We start from the raw sequence: 24,691 nt of genomic DNA, 5'->3' as shown, positions 1-24,691 counted from the left end.
TGATGCCATTTAGATCAAGATGACCAATTATAGAGGTACTATGTGTTTGTGGTTTTCTGTGTGTGTGTGTGTGTGTGTTTGTGTGTGTGTGGTTTGTAAGAACATGCTGTGAAGGTTTGTATGCAGATAAAGCTGAAAGTTACACCTTTACCTAAAGGACAGCATGAATAAAAGATGAATGTAATAAATAAGAGGGGAAAGGGAGAAACAGACGGTACGCTCTCAATACTTTAAGTTTGTGTAATAATAATTGTAGTAATAAATAACACAATCAATCATTATTTGTTACTATTTGCCTATAAAGGCTTTTCCTATTGGGTCCCCAATAAATAAACTGAAATTACTAAGTTCTTACTTCATATTTAACTCACATTTGAAAATGTATAAACTGAATATTGGAGATGAGTTTTACCAAGCAGTACATACAATAATGTGAACTATTTTTTTGCACTGCATTGCTGTGAGAGATTCTTTTTTTCGGTTGGAGAAGAAATTGTTAAATTCAATTACTCAATTCTTCATTATGGTCATAAATGTGATCAAAGCTTTGGGTAAAGACCACTGATTATTTAGAGATTTTTTAACTTTGGCAACAGGGCTTATCAAAATGAAAACTACACATCACTAAGCTCGTAATAAAGCTCGTCATTAATGTTTATTTTTGAACAGAAAGCAGTCCTAAAGGGTGATTTTTTTCTTTTTTGAGCACGCTTCTCTGTAACAGAACAAATTCACTTCTACGTTGTACGAACACTGGTCGGTCTAAAGTAGCTTGTTTTGTAATCTTGTGTTTGCAGTCGAGGACATTGGTCCCTTTTAGCTGAAGATTAACTAAACATATTGATTTCATTTGATGCAGAACACATAGTAATCACAATGTGAATGAAAATCAAGTCGACATTATATCAAAACAGTAAAACGCCCGCACGAACAACTACTGTCAAAGACACCCCACCTTTAACATAAAGCCTCTGACTTATGTTTAGTGTCCCTCTTATCCCCACAAAAGGAAATACAAGCATGTTCAGGATGGACACAAATAATTCTGAAGTAATCAAGACAAGAATTGGCATCTTGATAAAGCAAAACAAATTATATGGAAAGAGGTCGAAGCTCATGCTTGTGCAAGTCTCCTAAAAGTGCTGTAGCTGTTGAAGTGTAGCTGAGGACATCTGGGAGCATCTCAGCAGAGACACAGAACCTCACATGAGTTTCTGTGCCACAAGTGAAACAAGGTAAGACTAAGACTCCTCTGCTCCCAGTCTGTGGAACGCTCTCCTCGAGCAGCTGAGGGCCCCACAGTCTGCTGATGCTTTTAAAAGGGCCCTAAAAACCCACCTTTTTAACAAAGCCTTCTGCTTGTGCTTTTAGTTTCGTTAGTGGCTTAGTTGATGAAATTTGTTTTTATTTCTTTTCATTTTTTTCCCTGTAGCACTTTGAGATTTTTTTGCAAAAATGTAAAGTGCGTTACAAATTAAAGGTATTATTATTATTATTATTAAGACAGCAACCAGCTACATTCAAAAACATTAAATAATATTCATCACAGAAAAAGAAATGATTGTGATGCATTATGTAGTGTTCTTTTTTTGAATAGCTAGAAGAGAGGTTTTTGACCTGTTGATCTTTTACCGTCCTTGTCATGCCAATGATTGACTAATGACTGAGCTGTCCTATTTGTTTCCCCGACACGCTAAAAGGAGCCCAATAATACACCAGGAGGAATCGACTATGAGCTGCTAGGAAAAGGGCCTCAACATGGACCTGTACAAAATAGCTTTCCTCCTGGGAGCTTTGATCTGCACAGGTAAGAGATGGAAGCATCTTAACATTCAAATTCTGATTATTTCTACTCTTTTAACAAGTAAAACAGTTTTTAAAAAAACAGACGATACTTTGCTTCTCACCAAAGCTACGCCATCATGACAAGCCTGTCAAAGTTGATTGAAATGTTTTTTCATTGCTGATTTCGTTATTTAAACAAGCTGGTATGTACAAGAAGACGAGTGAGGATACAGGTACTTTGTTCAATTTGTGTCTTATCAACATAATGTGGATGTAGTCTCCTAAACATTATTGAGCAGACATACGTAGATATAGAATAATCCAAATGTAAGAGTAAATTAATTGTACATTGTTGTTTAAATTTTTATCCAAGCGCTGATCTGATATGAATTACACCTGAGCATATTGTAAAAAAAAGAGTAACACACACCTCTCCAGCCAGTCACAATCGAGTCGCTATTTGCGATGTATCAGAAACATTTTTGCACCACTGAAAACTACAGCTACCAGTCTCCTTGTTTTATTGAAACATTACTAAAAAGAAAATACAAACAATGACGCAAATATGTATAATCGATTGTTATGCAGATGATACACAACTCTACCTACTTAAAAAAAGGGAACGCTCATGACCTATGGCCAGTAGAATAAACAAAGAAAAAAGACCAGTGTGCGCACATCCAAGCAAATTGCATAAAGGTGCAGGACAAAAAGTATAAACTGCAGAAAAAAAGAGAAACATCAGACTGTTCAGCCCCCAATGAGCAACTTCATTAAAGGCAACGTTTCGATCCAAAGGACCTTCTTCAGGCAAATGTGGCAGGAGACAAGTATCCTTTTTTTATAAACACAAAACCAAGACCATGCTTAATATGATGCACTTTTTTGGTGGATTTCTGTTGAAAAAAGCTGCTAATTGAATTGAAGAGGGAATATTTTCCTCTTCAGTGCTGCCACCTGCTGGTCATTTTGGTTGTCATTAAACCATTGTTTGTTTTTAAATCGGCATTCTTTGATCTTTGGTACTGTCAAAAATGCTTTATTTTTTTTATTAAATAAATTTGAGCGGCCAAATTGGGCTGGTCATTTAGGGGTGGTGGTGGGTCCCGAACCCATAGCATACCAGTTGAGAACCACTGTCTTAGTACCTATTTTAATTGGGAATCTTGTTGTATGATTCAACTAGGAACATTTTTGTGTTCCAACATGAATTTGTTTTTATTCATACAATTTTCTTTCTTTTGAAATTGAGGGACTTAAACCCATTAAACCATAACCCGGTTGGAGTCCAGGACAAAATGTATTCATGCAGTGAATGATGGTCAGCTTTCTGTATATTTGACAATAGATTGATTTTGTTTTGTTTCTGATTTCAGTAAGTGGAGATGAAGTGGACGGCTACACCAGAACTGGAGGAGCATGGCTCCTCTCACTGCAGAAAAGACAGTACTCAGTAAACACTGCGACTGCATGTTCTGCCAAATGTGATGCTGAAACGACTTTCACGTGCAGGTAATTTCCCGATTTTAAAATCCAACTTTTTCATTTGCACTTTAAACAATTCAAATATTTAATTTACCGGTCAGCATTCCAACCTTACGTCTACCTGCTTTGTTTTCAAAGAGCTTTCATATATGTTGAAAAGGACCAAGAGTGTTGGACAGTAGCTGCAAACTCCAAAGTAGAGACTGTCCTGCGCAGAACCAGCACCGTTTTGTATGAGAAAAATGGTAAGTACATTTGTCTTTTTCTACTGTTGTTACTCAAAATCGGTCTTGGTCTTAAGACCGGTCTTGAGACCACTTTTTGAAGGTCTCGTCTGGGAATTGAAAGCATTTCTACTCGGTGTTGGCAAACTCTGATCAGAAGGAAAATGCCCCCTTTCTGAAAGAACGAATCACTTCAATTAATTTGTAGTTTGATTTATTTCACAAGAGGATGATTTCTCATTGTGGTCCTAGTCTTGACTCGATCTCGATTCCCAAACTGTCTTGGTCTTGTCTCTGTCTCACCCTGCCTTGGTTTTGGTCTTGACTCGGTCTGGATCCCTAAATGTCTTGGTCTTGTCTCGATCCCTAAATGTCTTGGTCTTGACTCGGTCTTGATCCCTAAATGTCTTGGTCTTGTTTGGATCCCTAAATGTCTTGGTCTTGTCTGGATCCCTAAATGTCTTGGTCTTGACTTGGTCTGGATCCCTAAATGTCTTGGTCTTGACTTGGTCTTGATCCCTAAATGTCTTGGTCTTGTCTCAATCCCTAAATGTCTTGGTCTTGACTTGGTCTGGATCCCTAAATGTCTTGGTCTTGACTCGGTCTGGATCCCTAAATGTCTTGGTCTTGTCTCGGTCTAGGACCACTCTGGTCTTGGGTATGTCTTGGTCTCAGTTAATGTGGTCTTGACTACAACACTATCTTTTTCTCCTCTTATTTTTCACTTGTACTGTTTGCAATTCTGTTTGTTTTGTAACCTTCATCACACTGTGGTTAATGTTTAGCCTATGATGCACGATCAGTCATGTTTTGATGAACCACAAACACAGTGAGGAGAGGGAAACATGTTGAAATCTGTTTTGGGGATGACGCTGTACCTGAGGTTTGATTTGCTCAAAGTTATGTCCACCAGAAAATATTTTCATCATCTCTCATTCTGGTGATCTAATCAGGTTTTCTGTGTTTTCCAGGATACCTACTGGAGTGTGTAAATGGACTAGGAACAGATTACAGAGGAACAAAGTCCAAAACGATGACAGGAAAGGCATGTCAGAGATGGGAAGCACAATATCCACATAAGACAAAGTGTGTACTCACATATTATGTCTTTTTAAACACATACTTTCACACCCAGCACATAGATTTAAATATTTTCTTTAAATGTGTCTACGGTAGCTTCAGGGCGCAGACACACCCCCTAGCAGACCTGGAGTCCAACTTCTGCAGAAACCCCGATGGAGACGAAGGAGGACCCTGGTGTTACACCACAGACCCAAGCACCCGCTGGGAAACCTGCAACGTACAAAGCTGCACTGGTAGGATTTAAATGATTGTGTCCATGTCGAGTGTATTATCAGGGATGTGAGTTTTTTAGGAATGGCAGTAGACTTTTTTTGTGAGCATACAGGAGTTCCAATGATGTAGCTTACAAAACTCAAGTACTGGGCGCTGATCAAAAAACATCCAAAGACAGAAAAGTCTGCACACCAGAAGCTGCTCCAGTTAAATTGAATTTAATGGAAATATCATCACATGTAACGTCTCGGGTTCATCAGACATGAACAAATGAGTCGATACACCTCCATATATATTTATATATAACCCCTGACAGGTCATGTGATACAAAACCAGGAACATACAATATAAGCTATGCAAGACATTCATGCATTCACAGGACCTATGCATTGACACTACAGAAACACAAAAATACATTAGAAATATTGAGGTATATGTTCCCCCTGTGTGATATGTTTCTCTGATAATACAGCACACAACAAATGCCTTTGTACACATTTTGCACAACAGAAATAAATGGAAAGGCAGCCCAACACCGCAGAGAGGTGATCTGATGAACGTGTGCTTGTTCCTTCACAGAGGATTGTATACTCTGCAGCGGTGAGGATTACAGAGGAAAAGTCGCCACCACAGAGAACGGCAACACCTGCCAACGCTGGGACTCCCAGAAACCTAACAACCATGGCTACAACCCTAGCGCGTAAGAGCTCCCAACAGCTCATCGATCTATCGATTAACCACGAGCAGAATTTAGCAGCTATTTCATAAACATTCTCTAGAAAGAAACAGTAGTAGATTTACTTTCACTTTCTGTGTTGTCTAGTCTTCCAGAGAAGTATCTTGAGGAGAACTACTGCAGAAACCCAGATGGTAGTCCTCGACCCTGGTGCTTCACCACCAGCCCGACCAAACGATGGGATTTCTGCTCAATACCCCGCTGCGGTAAGTCCACCTTTCAGTTTGCATAATGCGTCTTTTACTTCTTCCAATTTTACCATTTTATCGGCCTGTGGTTCAATCCCTGAGAGTCAGAAACTACTTCAAAGTCATGCATCTACTACATGTGTTAACAAACTACAAAGCATTCATTGTAGCTACTTTTAAAATATGTACACTTACCCTTTAACCAAAGGTCTTCCTTCAGTCACTAGCTCATACTCACAGAGGTACCCCTACCTCAAGTAAGGTGTTAAACTTCCTCTTGCTTCAGGACCCTAAAAGTGAAAGCACAGAGGGGAGGGAGTGGGTACAGACGCGGCACTGAGGGGAATGCTACTTTCAAAATCATGCTAGTTTTAGAAAACAACCAACCCTGGCTTTAATTTTCTTGGATTGCTTTTTTCCCGCAAGTAAGAGCCTTGCTGCTGCAGCTGAAAACAGATAAAGTGCAGACAAATAGAGATATTACAAAAAGAAAAGTAAGAGGTAAAAAGATGAGAATTGAAGGAAGAAGTTAGTCATCTTGACTCGTTTGTCAACCCCATCCATATCATCTTCTCCGCTCAGAATCTGAGCCCCCCACCATCGTCCCAGAGTTGACCTGTGCGACTGGTGAAGGTGGAGCTTACAGAGGCACGGTAGCTGTGACAGAGTCGGGGAAAACGTGCCAGAGCTGGTCCACTCAGACGCCACATAAACACAATCGCACGCCAGACAACTACCCCTGCAAGTAAGGAACGCAGGAACATCCATGAGATGTTTCTCCATTTAATTAGAATCCATTTAGTTGACATTTGACGTCTAAGTTATTATACTGTAGGATTTAGTCGCAGTACTTTTATTTTGGTGAGCTTCTATTTTTTTATCCTGTCGTTAAAAACACACAAACATAATAACATGAATGTTTCATTTATCATTTGATTCATTTTACCTTCATTTCACACTAATTCTGTATGATTGCTCGTCAGAGGCCTAGACAACAACTACTGTCGTAACCCTGACAACGAGAGGATGCCCTGGTGTTACACCACGGACTCTGAGACTCGCTGGGAGTACTGCAAAGTGCCAAGCTGTGGAGCCGACCCGGGTAAGACGGCGATCAAAGACGATGGCATTAAAATCAGCTGTGTGATTAATATAATTATGATAAGGGAAAAAAACACAATAAAATAACTTAAATGTGTGTCAACACCCGGCCAGTAAAAGGGCCTGGGCCTTTAATCGGGATGAGCTTTTATTTTGAAGTTTTACGATAATTTGCTTTTACAACCTCCGGCTTTCATTTTGAAGTTTCTATGCTTAATTTGTATATATATATATATAAGGTCATATTATCATTTATTTCTTAGCAATTTAGGCTATTTTGATCATTTCTTTTCATTCCTTGTGTTATTGCAAATGATTCATACATTGATCTTATTTTATTCTATTTCATCATTTTATTCTTTCTGTATCTTCTTTCTTGTTTTAACATTATGTGATTTTTTTTCCATTGCTCTCAATGTCTGTTATTTTCTTTCTGTTCTTTAGTGAAGCACTTTGGGCTGCATGTTTTTATGTATGAAAGGAAGTTAACTAAATATAAATAAAGCTGAGTTGAGTATAAATACATGACGTATGCATAATAACCATAAGAGATAAATAATTCAGAAAACAACAGTGATGATCGAGCTCCTTCTCCAGCTGTATATAAAGAAGGTGTCGATGCCTGAGGTTTGATTCTCGCCTCCTCCTGCAGATGACGCCGTTATTCCACCAGAGGAGGAGGACTGCTACGAGGGGAACGGCTCCAGCTATCGAGGCATAACATCAGAAACCATCAGCGGGAAAAGATGCCAAGCCTGGACCTCCAGGACTCCTCACAGCCACCAGAAAACTCCACAGGCCTTCCCCAACGCGTGAGCATCAACAAGTGTCTCTTCGATTTTAAAATCACCATGACAACGCACATTTAAATGGCAAACAATTACACTTACAAAATAAAGTCTTGTCTAAACTCCAGGATTGTAAGTTGATGATCAAACAAAACATTTGGCTTCATTCTGTTTGAAACATATTTTTACTTTGTATAAATGGATTACTTCAAGATTTCCCCGATGTAAAAAAAAAACCATTTTATTCATCTCGTTGATCTAATTACCTCACAAGTGATTGTGGCTCCATTAAAATGTTTTATGAGCTCAGACTTACTAACATAAATTCATCCAATGAATTTTAATTTTGTGCTGACAAGAAACCAGTCACCATATTTGTACATTTGAAAAGCAGGTTATACTGCAATGAATTGTGGGTAATCTGATGAGTCTGTTGATTTAAATCTAATTTCAGTTTGAGGTCTTGCTGCCAGAATCAGAATGAAATTAAAAAAGTGTAGTTGATGTGTGAACTTAAAATCTTCAGCTATTGGATTCAGAAATGCAACTTCTAAAGAATGTGCAGTTTAGAATTTCTTCCTCTTATTGTAAAACATTTTATAAACTGGATTTTCTATTCCAGCTGCTGTGAAATGTATTGCTTCTGGTTTCTCTCTCAACAGGGATCTCAGGAGGAATCTGTGCAGGAACCCTGATGGCGACAAGGCTCCCTGGTGTTTCACAATGGACCCCAAAACCCGCTGGGAGTACTGCAACCTGGAGAAGTGCTCCACCAGTCCCTCTGGAGGAGGATCCTCCTCCACAGCTACCAAACCCCAACCCCCGTCCTCCCCCACTGAAGGCCCAGCGACAGAAGGTAAAATCACTATCTCATAGAATGTGCCTCTTTTTACAGATTCAAGCTTTCTTTGAAGTTTCTTTTCTCTGCCCGTGTCTTAGATTGTAAGATTGGAAATGGGGGTACATACAGAGGTCCGACCTCCATCACCATACTCGGCGTTACCTGCATGGCCTGGAGTTCTCAGAACCCTCACACACACAACAGCTTCACCCCACAAAGCCACCCAGACAAGGGTCTGGAAGGCAATGTAAGTATTTGTGTGCAGCATTTGAAAAAACCTTTCATCCGGGCAGTAAACTTTGATTTGTAGCCACAGGTGATCATATTTGGACAAGAGGGCGGAGCTGTAGAGAGGGGGTTGCTAATGCTAAGTTAGTGTCTAATTAGAGATATTATTTTCTACAGAATGAGACTTTACCAACTGAGCCTTGCCCGGATGTCTGACAAAAAATGTCAGATCATCTGTCATAATTAAGGGCCCCGATTTTGGACAATTCTCTTAGAGGAAGGGAGCAAATAACAGATATGAAAGTGAGCAGTAGACTGAATGAATTTGATAATTTTGATCCAGATTAAAGAAACAGAAAAGTTTCGAAAGTAAATATTATATTAATGTCTTTTTAATTTTCTACATTTGTGTCACTTTCAGAGCTGCAGAAACCCAGACAACGACGTGAATGGACCGTGGTGTTACACGACTGACCCGAGCAAGAAGTGGGACTACTGTCAGATCCCTGACTGTGGTACGTCATCGTTAAGTGTGAAGAAACATGACGATTAATAACTGAACTCTTTGACCAACTTAAAAATATTGGACATCTAGTCTAATGTAAGAAGTTAATCAAGAATGTATAAATAAAAGTTTTTCAAAATATACATGGCATGCATTCTGAACTCTGAGCCTTCTGTTGCAGCTCAGAAAATTCAACTCATCCTTTAGGATTTAGGAATGAACAAAACATCTAGGACATATTCTTTTGCAACTTTCACAAACATCTGAAATTAAGTGAGAATTTCATTGCTGTTTTAAGATTTATTTTTGGGCTTTTTAAAATTTATTGTAGGATAGTGGATGGAGTATGACATCAGGGAGGGAATAAGTGGGGAAGGACATGCAGGGAAAAGGAGCCACAAGTCAGATTCAAGCTGGGGCCGTCCGCTTGGAGAACTATCTTTCAGCATAAAAATTAGATTGAACTACCATATTAAATTAAATGATCGGTCCCCCCCTCTCTCTTGTTTCAATTCATAACTCTGATCTTTGCCGTTCAGCCGGTCTGAAGTGCGGATCTCCCGTCACCAAACCAAAGCGTTGTTTCGGCCGGATCGTTGGAGGCTGCGTGTCCAAACCTCATTCGTGGCCCTGGCAAATCAGCCTCCGCACCAAGTGAGTAGAGCGAGAACTAGAAAATATGACTCCTACATTCTCAAATAGGATTAAGGTTTTTAAACATCAATGTATGTGTTGGGGGGAAAAAGTGTATTCAGACAGTGATGTTAAGTGTGTCTGCAACATCAGTTGTAAAAAGTTGAACATGCCTTGTCAGGGTCACTTCTCCCTCATCGGAGAATCCACATCTAGGGTTAGAAATCTATTTCTTGATATGAAGCATATATGAGGCATACAGACAGATTAAAAATGGGCTCTACCAAGGGAAGCGGAACGATAAAAACTGGAGAGAAGCGCTCTGAAATGTAGGTTGTGGGCGCTGCATCTTTAACACTGTAAGTGCTCAGGACCTGAAGGCAGGTTTCAATGTAGGAATAACCAATACAATATTTGACATACTATTTATGTGTACTTTTATAGAAGTAATGGAACCATATAATAGCTCATGTCAAAGTATCAATATATTTATTTTGATTTCTAGCTCAAAATGTTTTGTCCCTTTATATATTTATTCCTTAGAGCCGAAATGCAGCAACTCAAATTGTTTATCAGTAGATTTTGAAATAAAATTGGATGTTAATAGTGTTGTAATTGGTTTATTTTTGTATCAAATGTAATGCATTACTGTCCATCTCTGTTCCAGTACTGGGATTCATTTCTGTGGAGGAACTCTGATCCACCCTCAGTGGGTCCTGACTGCCAAACACTGTCTGGAGAGGTCAGCGAGAAACCACCGAAAATATCCACAAACCAAAATCCTGTAACCACACAAACACTGGATAAACTAGAGTGTGTTTATGAATGTGTTCATGTAGGTCCAGGCGGCCCGGGGCCTACAAGGTCGTCCTGGGTGTCCACACAGAGAGAGCCAATGAGGCGACGAAACAAGAGAAGAACCTGGAGAAACTGGTGCTGGAACCCAACGGAGCTGACATCGCTCTGCTGAAACTGCAGACGTGAGTGCACGACTGAACACAAAACCAAAAATAACAGTTTAATAAGATTTAAAGAGAGACTGATACGATTTTGACACACGTCTGCTATTTATCATTATGTTTTATGTGTTTAAAGGTTTTATATGTGATTTTTCACACTTAAATGTAATAGAAGTATATCCTCTGAAAATAACTCTGTGAGTCATGACTGTCTACAATGGGTGTAACACCCGAGTCCCACTGTCTGTGATGCTTTCAGAGTTTTCAGAGTCCTATCTTCAGTTTGTTTACATCGCCAGGACGGCCGGCCGACTCCTCCCCTCGCGTATAAAAGTTGTTTAATTGAGGGACTAGAGAAAAGAAGAATAACATACTGTACTCACTGCTTAACTGTGTTTCTAGATCACGCTCATTTCAGGTAAATTTACATGCAGTGTGAAGATACCAGCATAATAAAGATCGCTAGCATTAGCATGCTAACACAACAATGCACCGCGAGTTGTTTTGGTTTCATGCTGGTGCTCAAGGGCGACATCTGCTGGATCAAAAAATTGCATATAAAACCTTTAAAAGGAAACAATATGTAGGAATTTGGTTTGGTATGCTTTGGCGCACAGACAACATGCATTTGTTGACAAGCAGAGGGGCGGGAATGTGAGAAGTCGACCGACAACGTACAGTTATATAACCGGATATTGCACAAATTTGACGGCTAGCTTCTACTGCCCGTTGTAGAGACAGCTTTCTGTGTAAGATGGATTTATTTATTTATTTGTATTGCAAGCTGGAGACATAACTCAGGTTAGATGATTTTCTACACCCGGTAAAGCTACTAAACATGAGACAACGACGACCCTCTAAACGATACAGCATAATAGAGCTATAAGCAGGTAACCAGGGCGATCTGTGGACATGGACATGGAGAGAAGCTATTCTGCCTGTTGACATTTTTTGTGCTACTAGATCGACTTTGAAACGACTATTTCAAGATGGAAAAGTGACATATTGTTGCTTTAAAAAATAAAATAATCACATCTGAAATTGATTTCAAATGTTTTTGTTTGTGCGTTTCAGCCCTGCATTAATAAATGACAAAGTCCTGCCAGCTTGTCTGCCAGAGAAGGACTACATCGTCCCCAGTGGCACCGAGTGTTACGTTACCGGATGGGGTGAAACTCAAGGTACAGGACTTCATGTGCATATTTATGACTTGTTTAAATTATTGTAATGTTATAAGTTAATAAGGTGGGTAGAGTCAAAAATCGGAGAGAGATAGAGTCGGGAAAGAAGCCCCAGGATGGATTCAAACCCCGGGCCGCCCGCCTGGAGGACTATAGCCTATGCACATTAACTTCACATGTGAGATTTAGAAGTTAACAATGTTTCAGACTCAAAGGGATGTATATTTGAAGTCTAATTTATGCAGAACATCTTTTTGTAAACTTCTTTACATTTCCTGCAAACTAACCATACTGGAAAACTTGAGTTCAAGGGAGTAATGATGATAGAGGTAGAGGAGTATGGGTGGATAACTGCAGGGAGGTGTGTTGTGTCGCAGGTACGGGAGGTGATGGCATCCTGAAGGAAGCTGGTTTCCCTGTGATCGAGAACAAGATGTGTAATCGTCCGTCCTACCTGAACGGCAGAGTCAGAGACCACGAGATGTGTGCTGGAAACATCGAGGGAGGCATAGACAGCTGCCAGGTAAGAAGGATGTAAAAAAAATGCTGTATGGTAGCAGGAATTTGAGAGGGTCATCCCTATGTTCCCTTAGCCCTATGTTCCCTCAGCTATATGTTCCCTCAGCTCTATGTTCCCTCAGCTCTATGTTCCCTCAGCCCTATGTTCCCTCAGCTCTATGTTCCCTCAGCTCTATGTTCCCTCAGCTATATGTTCCCTCAGTTCTATGTTCCCTCAGCTCTATGTTCCCTCAGCCCTATGTTCCCTCAGCCCTATGTTCCCTCAGCTCTATGTTCCCTCAGCTCTATGTTCCCTCAGCTCTATGTTCCCTCAGTTATATGTTCCCTCAGCTATATGTTCCCTCAGCTCTATGTTCCCTCAGCCCTATGTTCCCTTAGCCCTATGTTCCCTCAGCTCTATGTTCCCTCAGCTCTATGTTCCCTCAGCTATATGTTCCCTCAGCTACATGTTCCCTCAGCTATATGTTCCCTCAGCTCTATGTTCCCTCAGCTACATGTTCCCTCAGCCCTATGTTCCCTTAGCCCTATGTTCCCTCAGCTATATGTTCCCTCAGCTACATGTTCCCTCAGCTCTATGTTCCCTAAGCCCTATGTTCCCTAAGAAAAAACACACTTCTCTTGCACGCCATCACCAATGTATTAGAAAAAATCCCAGCATTTCAGTCCCTCTGAACCTTTGTCAAGGAGTGCATATGTAAAAATGGCTCCTTCAGTCTGATTTTTGTAACGGTTGAAATTAATAATATTACCTTTTTGCCTCCCTGCAGGGTGACAGCGGTGGTCCTCTGGTGTGCAATGCCCAGAACAAGTTTGTCTTGCAGGGGGTGACATCATGGGGTCTGGGATGCGCCAATGCCATGAAACCCGGTGTCTACGCCCGAGTTTCAAAGTTTATCGACTGGATAGAAATTACCATCAGAGCCAATTAACAACAAACCACCTTTAACATGGAAAGTAGTTTTGAATTTGAACAGGCACAAAGAAATACTGCTCGTTTCTTTTTTTGACAACTCTTTAACATGTTTGTTGCCTGGTATCATTTGTAAAAACGAGTGTTTTGTTTCCTGCAGGGGAACATATGAAGCAGTTCATCTTAATGTTGGAGATCTGGTTTGTTAATTCTGTAAGAGTGGAAAAATAAAATGTAATACAAAGGAAACGGGGAAGTCATGCTTTATGGAAAATATATATTAAAAACACTTCTTACTTTTTACAGAGGGCCATATACAGTACAGTATCCCCCAGTGATGAAAGTCTACTACACACACGCATGCACACAAAGACAGTCACACAGTCGTTGTTTCTTTGTTGTTTGTCAGCTCAGAGTTTAGGAGTTTCGTCTTTTGTTGCTTCTCCACAACATCCTCTTTTTTCCTGGAAATCATAGAAATTTGAATTAAAACTGTTCGTAAAACAGATCAGCATTATTTCATACATTATCTGAGTAAGACATCACGTTTGACGCCTGTCCAGTTTTGAGGTTGTTATACTTCACTTTGTTAACCTATTGATTCCAAAATGTTGCTGTTTGATCAAATATATTTAAAGTTAAAACACTCAGAAGTGATCTGCTGATATCATGTCATGTTACAAATAAGGACTTATAAGGTCATTCCAAAGGTCGTTACCGAGGGGGCAAACCAAACTACAAATAGTTTTTTGTAGTTATTTGTTGTTTTAGAAAGGGGCTTTATACTTCCAATCACAACAATGATGTGAAAAAATAGCCCTTGAGTGGTGGTCTTGACTGGTCTTAATATATAGTCTGATACTGGGACAAATCCGAGTAAAAATGCTGGTGATTCCCGAGATGAGACATAGACCTTGAAAGACGTGGTCTTGAGACCAAGACCAAGACCAAGATCTAGAGTAATACAACACTAGAAAGTAGTGATAGAAGATTGCAGCTCCAAGAAACCTTATAGCTGCTTTTCTCTTCTTAAATGTAAGCCAATTATGAAGCAGTGAATAACTTTATCATGCTCCCCCTTCCATTCACATAGAAGGCAGTATCATCTGCATAACATGAAGATCTGGGGGAGGTGCTGTATAAGTGGTTATTTATTTTTTCTAACACATTGAATACATTATCATAAGCAAAGTTGGTGCTATTTTAAAAAGAATCTTTGGGCACCATGGATATTTTTGTGCCTCTCTGCTATATTTACTCAAGTATAAGATCTTTGAATTTCGTCTGCCACTATCTATTCCTCTATGTTTTCCACCACTGAAAGAAATTCTTATAAATGTTAGGATGAGTTGGGAGATACCTCACCTGTTAGGAAACTCAATATCATCTATGGTGTCTGGGAGAGGCACTCCTCTGGTTTCAGGCAGCAACAACACCAAACCTCCAGCGATGAACGCGACCGCTCCTGTATGAATGACATCATTGAGATTTAAAAGTGTGGTTGAATTAGTTACATACTACTGCCCCTGAAATGTCATAACACTGCAACTAAAGAACATGCATGCAAATGGACAAATGAAATTGAAGACTGAACATTTCAGTAGCGCCAGAAAATCATCTCTAAGTTATAATAAGTGTGTTCCTTTGGATGTTCAGTATATCACTATCACAGTCAACATTGAGGACAATGTAAGAAAACCCACCGAAGATGATAAGTGGCAGCTCCAGCCAGATGACAGCCAGTCTGTAGAGTAGGAACGGAGCTACGATGCCTCCAACATCACAGAGAGTCGAACAAACTGACACTCCCAGGTTCCTGTAGACAACCCGAAAATTCAGCGATTTCTCTGTTTAATTAAAAAAATACTGTGTCATGAATGTGAAAGTCGGACTGATATATTACCTGACAAAGGTTGGGTAGAGCTCAGTGTTAACAAACACAACCATCTCAAAGGCCATGGTGATCCCGAGCCGACCGATGCAGGCCACCACCGTCTTAAACCAGAACATACCTGCAGCGACGGAGACAGCGCTGCGTTTGAACTGTGTGCATATTTAGAAAGCTTAACCTATTTGTATACAGAACACCTTTGTTTGACAATAACTTTAAACAGAATTCAAATGACAGAGAAAGTCTTTCTAATGAATGTATGTGTGGATAGAGACAGCATCCATCCCACTTTGGATGGCGCGGCTCTATTAGCGAGAAACGACGCCCAGCAACCACCATTGGACTGTGACATCCAGAGGCAAGGCAGGCAACTGCTTGGAGGCCCCAGGCCATTAGGGGGCACCCAAGTGCCGATACACATGAAACCACAGCAGTAGCTCATAATGTGAAAATTCTGAAATGACAGTAGGAGACCTCCCAAAGCGGGCCCCATATGTCAGTTCTCACTCAAATAATTGTTGACTGAATGATGCTTTCCTAGCCTTTAATATGGAGGAGAGACACTTTAACAACATAACTTCAGCTGAATTGTTTTGTTGTATTTGTAACATAATGGGGATGATAGCTGTTTGGAGGGGCCCCCTGTGAATCTCTGTCTTGGGCGCCAACAGACTCCAGAATCACCACTGGTGACGTCCCCACAACCACCACCGTTCTCATTCATGCACTTCCTGCTCCGACCTCCACCTCAGCGGCAAGGAAGTGTGGACAACAGGAACGCAAGGAATACAAAGGAGAAATCCTTCCTGCATATTATCCCATGATGCTCTTTTGTAAAGCTTCTCGTCTATTATTATTGTTGTTGCAAAAAAACTGATTCAAGGGATAAGAAGTTCTTCTTACTGTCAGGGATAAAGGCGGTGATTAAACAGGACGCTCCGGCTACGATATTTGCGCAGGCGAAGGGAAGGCGTCGACCAATTCGTTCGATGGTTAAGAGGATGAGGAAGGCAGCGGGGAACTCCACCAGTCCTGAGATGAGGAAGTCGATGTAGACATTTCCTCCTGCTATCCCCACACGCATGATTAGACCCTGATACACCACAGCACTGGTGAACCTGCAGGGACGGAAAACAAGAATCAATATCTTTTTACATTTCATTTCAAAGATATTGAACCACAAATCTTTGGTGGTACAGTAAGTGAACCTCACCAGTTGAACATAAGGATGAAAGTGTGTTTTCTCATGTTTGGAGTTTTGACCAGGTCCATTAGAGAAGCAGAGGGGGAGTCACCTTCATCCTCAGTCAGTGTCTGGAATTAAAAATCAAGATTCAGCTGTGACACTTTCTCAACACAAATGATTTGAAGTTATAAATCAAAACATTAAAAAAGTAGAAAAGCTGTCGTTTTCTTAGAGCAGTGTTTAATTTTATGTCAATTCAGAAACATTTCACCTCAAAAGTCTTGGAGAGTTTTATCTTGTTCTCTTTGGCTATCGCTTCAGTGATCTCCAAAGCTTTAGAGGTGTTTTTCTGAGAAATGAGCCACCTTGGAGACTCTGGAATTAACCTGCAACACAAAAAAAAGTTAACAAACAAACGTTTCCAGGGCGCTGTTAGCCTAATGGTTAGTACGTGTGGCCCATGAGCGGAGGCCACAGTCCTCCAAGCAGGTCGGCCCAGGTTCAAATCCAACCTGTGGTTCCTTTCCTGCATGTCATTCCCCACTCTCACTCTTCCCGATTTCAGCCTCTATCCACTGTCCTATTTAAATAAAGGCATAAAAAAGCCAACTTTTGTAAAAAGCAACCTGTTTAATAATCAGCAGATTTCTGTACGAACAGAAGCCAAAAAGTCTACCAAACAAGCAAGCCTAATGATTACCAAAAGTAAGATTAAAGTTGGTGGTTGTCTAACTATGTTCAAACAAATGTGGCTCGTTTACCAGTAGTAGGACAGGAAAAAGATGTAGGGCGCAGAGATGATGACTTGTAGCCAACGCCAGTCAGTGATGAAGTAGGCGAGCAGAGGGAGGATGATGTTTCCAACACTGAAGAACATCTGAAATAAGATGCCCACCGTCCGTCTGTACTCCACCCCAACGATCTCTGTGACTGAGAGACAGACAGGACACTGGATGATATTTCTTGAGAATACATAATAATACAATTCAGCAATAAGTGACCTTCTAGTGGAGAAAGTGTGATATGTAATCAAAGGTGGGGTTTTTTAGTGGAGAAAACCCAATGCTCTGCTCTTTAGGGTCCCAAAATGGAAGAAATTATATCAAGAGTGACCTTTCAGTTGGGGAATCTCTCAGTGTCCTCTAGGGCAGTGGTGCTCAACTGGTGGGTCGGGACCCAAAAGTGAGTCGAAGAGCCGTTTTCAGTGGGTCGCAAAACATGTTGGTTTTGTTCCTTCTCTTTGTTCCGTCATGTTTCGGACCATCTAAGGTCCAAACTGCACTATTTTCCATTCAATAAATCTGATTGGTTGAAAAAATATCAGAAAATTGGGTCAAGATTTTCAAGAGGGAGTTGGTGGTGGGTCCTTAGGTTGAGAACCTCTGCACTCGGGAGCTCTTCTAGTGGAGAAAATGTGACAATGTCCAGCAGAGAAAATGTAAAGAAGTAGCTTCTAGCTAGCTTTTTAAGTGGAGAAAATGTGATCCAGTACCAGCAAGGGAGCTCTTTTGGGGGAGAAAATATGACATTCTCTGTTCCCTTCTACTAGAGGAAATTCATGGCGTGCCAATGAGGGTGCCCTTTAATGGAGAAAACTCTGAGTGCTCTCTACATTGCTCTTTCTATGGGAGTAATGGACTAGTGTCCTTTAGGATGTATTGTGATGTAGGACCATAAAGGAGGGCTTTGCAGAAGAGAAAGGGCCACAAAGTGTCATATATAGCCACTTCTTTAAGTAATTAATGTTTCCCTGTGTGCTTTGTTGAAATCAGTATTCTCAAAGATTGATTAACATAAAACAGGTATTACTTTAAGCAGGGCTTTGCAGTGTCATATATGCCACTACATGACTCTTATATTGAAAGTTAATGGTTCTCTGTGTTCTTAAAGTTGGATTTCCAGAGGAACATTTTTAACTGTGACCACTAGCTAGACTTTGGAACTGTTTCAATTCAAAAACACATTTTTTATGCTGTAATGTCCAATCACAAATAGCACGTCTGTCTGAGTCCATTTTATGCGTTTACAGTTCAAGAATACAAATCTTGTTATTTAGCCAGTAAGTTAGTTACAGTAGATGTGCTTATTGCGATGTTTGCAAAGAAAACATTTTAAAAAATCATCATTACGCAGCACGTATGAAGCCATCCAGCCTCCTTTGACCCCAAATGCGAAGATGATCCTCATCACGAGGATGGAGACGTAGTTTGGAGCCACAGCCAGAACAATCCCAGCGACAAAATTTAATATGTTGGATATCAAGAAGCTGATCTTCCTGCCGAACCTGCAGAAAAGAAGAGATGATACAATGGTTAAGAATTACGCATATGAGGGAAGGATTTGTTAGAAAGTATTGGAAACCATTAAAATACAAAACAGAAAGTGCATATCAGCTGAGTTTAGGCTGACGTTAAAAAGGGAGAGGATTGATAAAAAGGGGTCAAACAAAAGCATATGATAGAGGTTACTAACCATTAACTATAATCTACAGTAACTAGAACTACTTAGAATACAGTTATAGACTCTTTTGAATTGATACCATGTTGTCTGCTGTGCATTAAATACTCTCTTTCCAATCCTCCTGATGGTTTGCTACTAATAGAAGTACAAATGTAGCCAATACAAAAGATTATGTGGTTGTATTAAAATAATTGAATGCCTCACCTGTCAGCAAAATATCCAAAAGCAAAGCTGCCAATGAGGAAACCCATATTGAGAGTGGACTGGTACATGTCCACCAACCATGCATCTTTACACACCAGGTTAAACTGAGAGCAATAAGGGCAAAGGTTACACATCTACATGCAGGATGACTTCATGTCTGTACAGTATGATATTAAACTGGTTTCTCTTCAATTTAAAGGTGACAAATTGTCCTCCTCTTCTACCAGTGTAAACAAGTCTCAGAGCTCCTCAAAACATGTGTGTGAAGTTTCTTGTTCTAAATCCACTCTGATCCCGTATTTGATCATATCTATAAACCCCTCTATTTCAGCCCTGCTCAGAACAGGCTGTTTCTGTGTCTGTACCTTTAAATATGTAAATGAGCTGTGTCTGACCACGCCCCCTCTCTGGAAGTAGCTTGGGTGTACTCTGTGCTTTCTCGCTCCATGTCCTATTGTTTACGTTGAGAAGGCAGACTCAGAGGGCAGAACAAACACAGCTGTGGGAGTGTCACCCACCTGGGGGAGGGGTTACTGCCCTTTGTGATGTCATGAAGGGAAAATCTCCAAACGGCCTGTTTGAGCACACATTTTCTGAAAAGTGGAGCAGGGAAAAGACGGAGAGGATGGACTTTTCTCATCATTGGGGGGTTTGTAGAGATAGAGACACATGCTAGTGCTAGAGAAACAAGATAAAGTGTGTTTTGTATAATATGTGACCTTTAAGAATATTGGACTTGACCTCAAACATGTTTTATTTAAATTTGGAGCAGATCGAAATGTTTCTGAAATTAACCTTTTATGTAAATACAAATGCATTTAATTATTTTCTCACCTCTGTGACAAAGGACTTTCTGCCTTCATACTGATACTCCCAGCCATCCTTAAAGAAAAAAACAAACAAAACAGTTAAGACCAATCAGACAGGGCTCATATAAAGACAAAAATTCTATGTGACTAATAAAAACGTCCTTTTAATCAGATAGAAATACAACTCTAACTGGTGTGACTCATTGAACAAAAATGAGAAGTGCCTTTGCACACTGAATCCTCCTTCTCTGATTTATGTCTCTGAACTTCTGAGAATCTGCACACACTGCTGCCAGAACTTTTTTTTTTTTTTTTACGTCTCAGGGGGGCCAGAGAGAGCTGTTTTTCCAGCTGCACAGCCACAAAAACATCATTGTACAACTTTAAGGTCACGTGAGTGGACATCTCTTCTCAACAAACAAAAAACAAATATAAACAAATTGAAGATTAACTTGCTCGCTTTTGGTTTGAATCAAAAAGTCAATTCATATCGTCGAGAATACAATCACAAACGTTACCCACTCCTGCAGTTTTGAAGGCCAGGGAACGCACTCTTTTGCTTCCTGTCAGAGAGTAACTCTTCAATGTAAAACAAATGTAGGACTGATAAGCACTGGTTAGCCTTGCCATTAGTTTGCACAAGGGTTAGCAGCTAGTCTTGCTCAGCAAGGAAATTATTGATACTTTAAGCGTAGTCAGGTTGGACGTTAATCTTTGATTCCTGCGACTCTGCAAACTGAAAAAGCTAAAATAAACCAAACTAAAATAAACTAAGCTACACTAAGCCAAGCTAAGCTAAGCCAGGCTAGGCTAAATAGCAAATGACAGCTGATTCATATTTACTGGACAAGAAGAGAGGGCATTCATCTTCTCATAACGTTCCCTGCAACCCTCCCTGCAAACAATAGTATTTCGTAAAACTATCTTTCAGAATATTTACCATTTCCAGTCGCTTAAATTGCATTAAGCGATTTTCATGTTGGTTATGAAAACTGAAGATACTAATTTTTCATATAAATTGAATTTGAAGGTTTTTTTGTGTGTAGATGAAACCAGGACCAATCATCCACTGAAACATCTGAAATCTTTATCAAAATTAGTGAGAAAGCATTTACTGAAGTCAGTCTCAGAGAGCTCACCTTGCATGAGGTAACAGGAAGGTTGGTCAGGTTCAGTTCCTGTGTGAGGCAGGTGAGCTTCGTTGTGTTCCAGTCCACGTCGTACTGCTCACAGCTGCTCTGCTGCTGCTCTCCAGAGCTGTTGACCAGAGGCAGTGTCAGCCTGCGACCGTGTGCCAGGCTCCAGCCACACTCCTGCCTCCTCTCCACCACCGCAGAGCTTCGACACCAGTGATCCGGGGTGTAGCCCTGGAAGACGATACCCAGGTATACACCTGAAAACGGGAAGGAAACAATGCAGAGCAAGGCGAAGATACGCTTCTGACAGCGGCCGAAAGTCCCTGCATCTTCCAAGAGATCATCAAAGGTCGCCATCACAAAGTGTATCCAAGTTTTTGATCTACTGTATGAAGTCAAAGTCTGTGCTCTTCAGCAAACCACAGATTGAAGTGGTAGAGTTTATGATACTCTTCACTCTCCTCTTCACAATGTAAGTCAATCTGACGCTAAAGTCCAAGAAAAAAAAAAAAAAATCCCCTCTTCTAAATAGTTAAATCTGCAGTGGAGCTGAAAACACGTTACTGTTTGATGGAGTTAAACAGAGGAAGGCAGCAGAATTATGCAATCACTGAATGGACCTGCTGAGCTCAAGCCAAAACACATTCTGTATGCTTGAAGTGTACAAGGGTTACACAACACAACTTTACGCACAGCTGCTGATTAACACACAGACTGCTGCTTAACACACAGACTGCTGCTTAACACACAGACAGCTATCTTTTATTATCTGAAGATAGTATTCAAAGCAGCTTTGGCATAAAATGAGTGAACTGAAACTTGCTGTATCACTTTAAAAAGAGGGTTCAAGCTATATTATTTAGAGGTTATTTTGTAGTTTATGACTGCTGGTGATTTAATGCATGACTGAATTCAGGATGGATCATGTACTCCTGTGGTGCACCATTAATTCAGGATCAAAGGAAGACCTTATGTGAGCCATGAATATGTCACCGGTTAAGGAGTTTTGGATCATAATATCAGCTGATGTGCAACAATGAGTTCTGCACATAAAGGGACATTAAAGTCTCTGCAGTGGTTGACTGCACACCTGCATCAGAGAAGGTTTTGTTGCAGGTTTTTTTTAATGAATGCAGCAGTACAAATCTGATCTTTCCCTAATTCTTTCATGGTCATATTCTCATTAAACTATATGAATGTCTCTTCTGAGAGTATGTATTATATTTGCAAATGTGTTGAACAGAAGTGTTACATTAGTAATAGATACAAATTATTGTGTGTATTGCATGTGTTGCAGTAACCTACAGTTAGAGATGCAATACATTTGACCTGCTGGTATCGAGGTATTATTGTTGTAAAACTACAATTTATAGATCTGTTTAGAGATCCTGCAAATGCATAAACAGATTCAGGTATTGTGTGTGTACACAGATCCACAAATGCATTCACAAGCTCTTTTCAGACTGCTTTTTGTCGTCAAGTTGCCGTAACTAAGCTCAGCCGTCATCACGTCTTTGTACATTCATATTGATTCCGCGACGGTGTAATATTGGTGTCACAGTCTGTGCATTCACAACGTGTTTCAGCGTTGTGAGAGCTCCAGATTGACACTTCCTCTTTTTTCCTCTTTATTTTTTCTCTCCTATAGACAAAGAATTCCGCTTTATTTTCCTTTGGTGACTTAGATTGACAAACTTTGGTTTCAAATCAATAGTGCTTGCAACACTTTGCAGGGCAACAGATGGGAGGGAGGTTTCCTACTGTCATAGCAAAATTTGCACATTTTGTGCCACTGCTTATGTTTAAGTTTGTGAGCTATCAGGGGCCCCAAGCAGTTGTCTGCCATGCCTGTCGAGGCGGGATCACTTCCCTCCCCCCCCCCATTACACCGCCGCGATTACAGATTGAAGACGAAACGTTACAAGGGGGTAAATATGGCAGCTTGAAGCGGCAGTCTGAATACGGCTTCAGATTCACAAATGTGTACACTGGTCCAAAACATTTTTAAGCATGTGTGTATCTGTTTACAGATCTGTGCACACATATGTGGATCTATTTTATGCATTTTTAAATAGTTTTGCAACAATTATAGCTCCATGCATTTGTCTTCGGCCATCTTGCTTTAGGTGATATTAACCCTTTAAAGTCCAGACAGCAGATTATTCATACATTGACAGAATAAGAGTCTTACAGTCTAGGCTTGGTTCTTATGTCAAGCCAAGACTGTTTTACATGATGTTGACATGGCCAAATACCAAAGGGGTTTCAGTGTACTCCTAACCAAGAGATGGGCAAAGACCTAAACACAGTTCTTACACAACACTCTTGAAATCGTTTGCATCACTGTTGAAGTTTAAGAGCGCTACACGATGCAGTTACTGTGTTAGAAATTAACTGGCTGGAGGCAGTGAGGATAGATTAAACATCTTAGTTTGCATATTAATACGATCATTTTCTGCAGCATTGCTCTCACCTTTGTTGCACTTTTCCTTTTTTAAACTTTTGTTATTCTTAATTAGTGCTCATTATAACTGCCCCGCTGAAGTTGGCGGGGACAGCTTCTTCCCTTCCCCCCGTCAACAGTGATCAGAGGTGAAAGATTGGAGACATACACACCTGCACTGGGCAAGCCCCCCCATACAGAGCAGGGCGAAGGTGCGCTTCTGACAGCGGCCGAAAGCCCCCGCCTCTTCCAGGAGGTCATCAAAGGTTGCAGTCATTAATTCAATATATCAAAATCTTCAGTTTTAGAAGTATGAAAAAATGTTTAGCAGGAGCTACTCTACGCTCCTCTTCACCGACTGGCACTGGTCCAACTCAGCTTCTTTAAAATAGTTAAGGTGACCTGTTACTGTCGTTACTGTTTGATGGAGTTCAACAGAGAAAACTCAGCAGCTTGATGCAATTATTTAGAGGACCTGCTGAGCACAAGCCAAAACAGATTCTGTATAATTGAAGTGTTTAAAACTTCAAAACATAAAGTTAAGCACAGCGGCTGTGTGACTTTACATAAACAGTGATATTTGATTATCTTCAGAATATTTGTTCAAAGCAGCACTTGTGCATGATAATCAGTGAACTATACCTCCAAGTTAAACGTTGCAGTGAGGTTACAAATCATTTAATTGAGCTAGCTATTGTACGACTCCTGGTTAACACATGATCAATCAATCTTTATTTGTATAATGCCAATTCATGACAAATGTCAAGACACTTTCAGGTAAAAGACCTTGCTCTTTGTAATATTACAAATTGGCAAGAAAAACCTTTTAAGAGGCAGAAACCTCGAGCAGAACCAGACTCATGAAGAACAGATAAAATGGGACAGAGGGAGATGCAGGAAGAATGATAGGGACATGAATGAATCCTAGATTTCTACTGTACTAAAAAAGTCTTCAAGTCAGCTGCATTTCTGTTTCAATAAAAATCTATGTAAGTGTCTTCATACCTATATTTATTTTCATTGTTATCAAAGTCGACCTCTCCAGTTTGATACAAAACAAAGCTCCTTATTTTTAAGAGTATGTTTACTGTTCTGCTTCCAGAGAGATGGGGCAAATCAGAGTAAAAACTATACTTGAAGCACCGAAGGTAGATTTATTCACTAAAGGGAATGTCTCACTCAA

General features: G+C 40.3%; 2 protein-coding genes across 2 annotated transcripts; one reads left to right on the top strand and one right to left on the bottom strand.

Annotated features, from left to right (window-relative positions):
* Positions 1-1,216: 1,216 nt before the first annotated feature.
* Positions 1,217-13,628, top strand: plg (plasminogen). The gene is made up of 20 exons (XM_020637042.3): positions 1,217-1,235; positions 1,701-1,807; positions 3,162-3,297; positions 3,409-3,515; positions 4,466-4,580; positions 4,671-4,810; positions 5,370-5,490; positions 5,614-5,732; positions 6,297-6,459; positions 6,698-6,816; positions 7,468-7,627; positions 8,266-8,459; positions 8,543-8,691; positions 9,094-9,187; positions 9,717-9,831; positions 10,478-10,552; positions 10,650-10,790; positions 11,844-11,950; positions 12,328-12,473; positions 13,237-13,628. The coding sequence occupies exons 2-20, from the start codon at positions 1,759-1,761 to the stop codon at positions 13,396-13,398; spliced, it is 2,412 nt and encodes an 803-aa protein (XP_020492698.1). The 5' UTR covers positions 1,217-1,235; positions 1,701-1,758; the 3' UTR covers positions 13,399-13,628.
* Positions 13,627-21,647, bottom strand: LOC109986398 (solute carrier family 22 member 2). Its single transcript, XM_020637043.3, has 12 exons — positions 21,069-21,647; positions 19,955-20,002; positions 19,121-19,224; positions 18,586-18,740; positions 17,218-17,386; positions 16,728-16,842; positions 16,484-16,584; positions 16,174-16,388; positions 15,283-15,391; positions 15,083-15,195; positions 14,745-14,844; positions 13,627-13,843 (listed from the first exon to the last, which is right to left on the bottom strand). The coding sequence occupies exons 1-12, from the start codon at positions 21,420-21,422 to the stop codon at positions 13,756-13,758; spliced, it is 1,671 nt and encodes a 556-aa protein (XP_020492699.2). The 5' UTR covers positions 21,423-21,647; the 3' UTR covers positions 13,627-13,755.
* Positions 21,648-24,691: the final 3,044 nt, after the last annotated feature.

The sequence above is a fragment of the Labrus bergylta genome, chromosome 15 (assembly GCF_963930695.1).
Source record: "Labrus bergylta chromosome 15, fLabBer1.1, whole genome shotgun sequence".
Classification (NCBI taxonomy): Eukaryota; Metazoa; Chordata; class Actinopteri; order Labriformes; family Labridae; genus Labrus; species Labrus bergylta.
The sequence above is the reverse complement of the archived record's forward strand: the minus strand, read 5'-3'. Positions and strand labels throughout refer to the sequence as shown.

What these genes read in the sequence shown, in the direction of transcription:
- LOC109986398 (XM_020637043.3), bottom strand. Translation starts at nt 21,422, where the DNA reads ATGGCGACCTTTGATGATCTCTTGGAAGATGCAGGGACTTTCGGCCGC. An exon ending in GAAAGTCCTTTGTCACAGAG is followed by an intron (nt 19,225 to 19,954) that starts GTGAGAAAATAA and finishes TATTGCTCTCAG; the next exon opens with TTTAACCTGGTGTGTAAAGA. An exon ending in CACCGCCTTTATCCCTGACA is followed by an intron (nt 15,392 to 16,173) that starts GTAAGAAGAACT and finishes CCGTCGCTGCAG; the next exon opens with GTATGTTCTGGTTTAAGACG.
- plg (XM_020637042.3), top strand. Translation starts at nt 1,759, where the DNA reads ATGGACCTGTACAAAATAGCTTTCCTCCTGGGAGCTTTGATCTGCACA. An exon ending in CAAATCAGCCTCCGCACCAA is followed by an intron (nt 9,832 to 10,477) that starts GTGAGTAGAGCG and finishes TCTCTGTTCCAG; the next exon opens with TACTGGGATTCATTTCTGTG. An exon ending in CGGATGGGGTGAAACTCAAG is followed by an intron (nt 11,951 to 12,327) that starts GTACAGGACTTC and finishes GTTGTGTCGCAG; the next exon opens with GTACGGGAGGTGATGGCATC.